Source organism: Siphateles boraxobius, unplaced genomic scaffold (genome assembly GCF_051911475.1).
Source record: "Siphateles boraxobius isolate OS27281-9 unplaced genomic scaffold, OSU_SipBor_1 215, whole genome shotgun sequence".
Taxonomy (NCBI): Eukaryota; Metazoa; Chordata; class Actinopteri; order Cypriniformes; family Leuciscidae; genus Siphateles; species Siphateles boraxobius.
In genome coordinates, this window is record NW_027508828.1 from 632,501 (window position 1) to 635,000 (window position 2,500).

A 2,500-nucleotide genomic window follows, 5' to 3' on the forward strand; every position below is an offset into this window, starting at 1 on the left:
TGTGTGCGTGTGTGTGTGTGCGTGTGTGTGTGTGTGTCCTCCTCAGATTACTGGTGTCTGGAGGATCTGTACCGGGAGCTGGTGCGGCTCTATGTGGAGGCCATGGTGTGTCTGCAGGGTCGGGCCCCGGGGCCCAGCACCGCTCAGGGATGCGCAAACCTCAAGCCCAACAACTTCCTGTTAGCCTGGCACACGCCGTTCAACGAGAAGGGTCTCGACAACACAACACAACCACAACACAAACACAACACAACACAAACACAACACAATACAAACACAACACAACACAGTACAACACAACACAGCACAGCACAACACAGCACAGCACAGCACAAACACAACACAGCACAACCACAACACAAACACAACACAATACAATACAATACAAACACAACACAACACAACACAACACAACACAGCACAACACAACACTAACAAAACACAACACGACACAAACACAACACAATACAAACACAACACAAACACAACACAACGCAACACAACACAACACAACACAAACAAAAACACAACGCAACACAACACAACACAACACAAACAAAAACGCAACACGACACAACACAACACAAACAAAAACACAACGCAACACAACACAACACAACATAAACAAAAACACAACGCAACACAACACAACACAAACAAAAACACAACACAACACAAACACAACAGAACACAACACAACACAAACACAACACAATACAAACACAACGCAACACAACACAAACACAACACAAACACAACACAAACACAACACAACACAACACAAACACAACACAACACAAACACAACAGAACGCAACACAACACAAACACAACAAAACGCAACACACCACACCACAAACACAACACAAACACAACGCAACACAGCACAACACAAACACAACACAACACAACACTAACAACACAAAAAACAACACAACACAACACAGCACAGCACAGCATAGCACAACACAACGCAACGCAACACAACACAAACACAACACAGCACAGCACAACACAACACAAACACAACACAACACAACACAAACACAGCACAACACAAACACAACACAAACACAGCACAGCACAGCACAAACACAACACAAACACAGCACAGCACAACACAACACAACACAAACACAACACAAACACAGCACAACACAAACACAACACAACACAGCACTAACAACACAAAAAACAACACAACACAGCACAACACAACACAACACAGCACAGCACAGCACAGCATAGCACAACACAAACACAACGCAACGCAACACAACACAAACACAACACAGCACAGCACAACAAAACACAACACAACACAAACACAGCACAGCACAGCACAACACAACACAAACACAACACAAACACAGCACAGCACAGCACAACACAACACAAACACAACACAAACACAGCACAACACAACACAAACACAGCACAGCACAGCACAGCACAACACAAACACAACACAAACACAGCACAGCACAACACAACACAAACACAGCACAACACAACACAAACACAGCACAACACAAACACAACACAAACACAGCACAACACAACACAAATACTTCATCCTTCCCTCGCGCTCAGTGACTCATCTGGACCCAGAGGCCAAAAAACGCAACGCAACACAAACACAACACAAACACAACACAACACAGCACAACACAAACACAACACAGACACAACGCAACGCAACACAAACACAACACAAACACAACACAAACACAGCACAACACAACACAAACACAAACACAGCACAGCACAGCACAACACAAACACAGCACAGCACAACACAAACACAGCACAGCACAAACACAGCACAGCACAACACAATACAAACACAACACAACACAAACACAACACAAACACAGCACAGCACAACACAATACAAACACAACACAACACAAACACAACACAAACACAGCACAGCACAACACAAACACAACACAAACACAGCACAACACAACACAAACACAACACAACACAAACACAGCACAGCACAACACAATACAAACACAACACAAACACAGCACAGCACAACACAACACAAACACAACACAAACACAGCACAGCACAGCACAACACAATACAAACACAACACAAACACAGCACAGCACAATACAAACACAACACAAACACAGCACAGCACAACACAACACAAACACAACACAAACACAGCACAGCACAACACAATACAAACACAACACAAACACAGCACAGCACAACACAATACAAACACAACACAAACACAGCACAGCACAACACAGCACAACACAATACAAACACAGCACAGCACAACACAACACAGCACAACACAATACAAACACAACACAAACACAGCACAGCACAACACAATACAAACACAACACAAACACAGCACAGCACAACACAATACAAACACAACACAAACACAGCACAGCACAGCACAATACAAACACAACACAAACACAGCACAGCACAGCACAACACAACACAAACACAACACAAACACAGCA

General features: G+C 43.7%; 1 protein-coding gene across 15 annotated transcripts in view; it reads left to right on the forward strand.

Annotated features, from left to right (window-relative positions):
* adprhl1 (ADP-ribosylhydrolase like 1) overlaps nt 1-2,500 on the forward strand; it is a 14,748-nt gene that overhangs the window by 2,553 nt on the left and 9,695 nt on the right. For 14 of the 15 annotated variants that reach the window (XM_077238090.1, XM_077238058.1, XM_077238059.1 and 11 more), the window contains exon 2: nt 47-211. The exons of the other annotated variant lie outside the window; for it this stretch is intronic. In XM_077238090.1, coding sequence (XP_077094205.1) covers nt 47-211 — 165 coding nt within the window. The remainder of the gene's footprint in view (nt 1-46; nt 212-2,500) is intronic. 15 annotated transcript variants of the gene reach the window in all.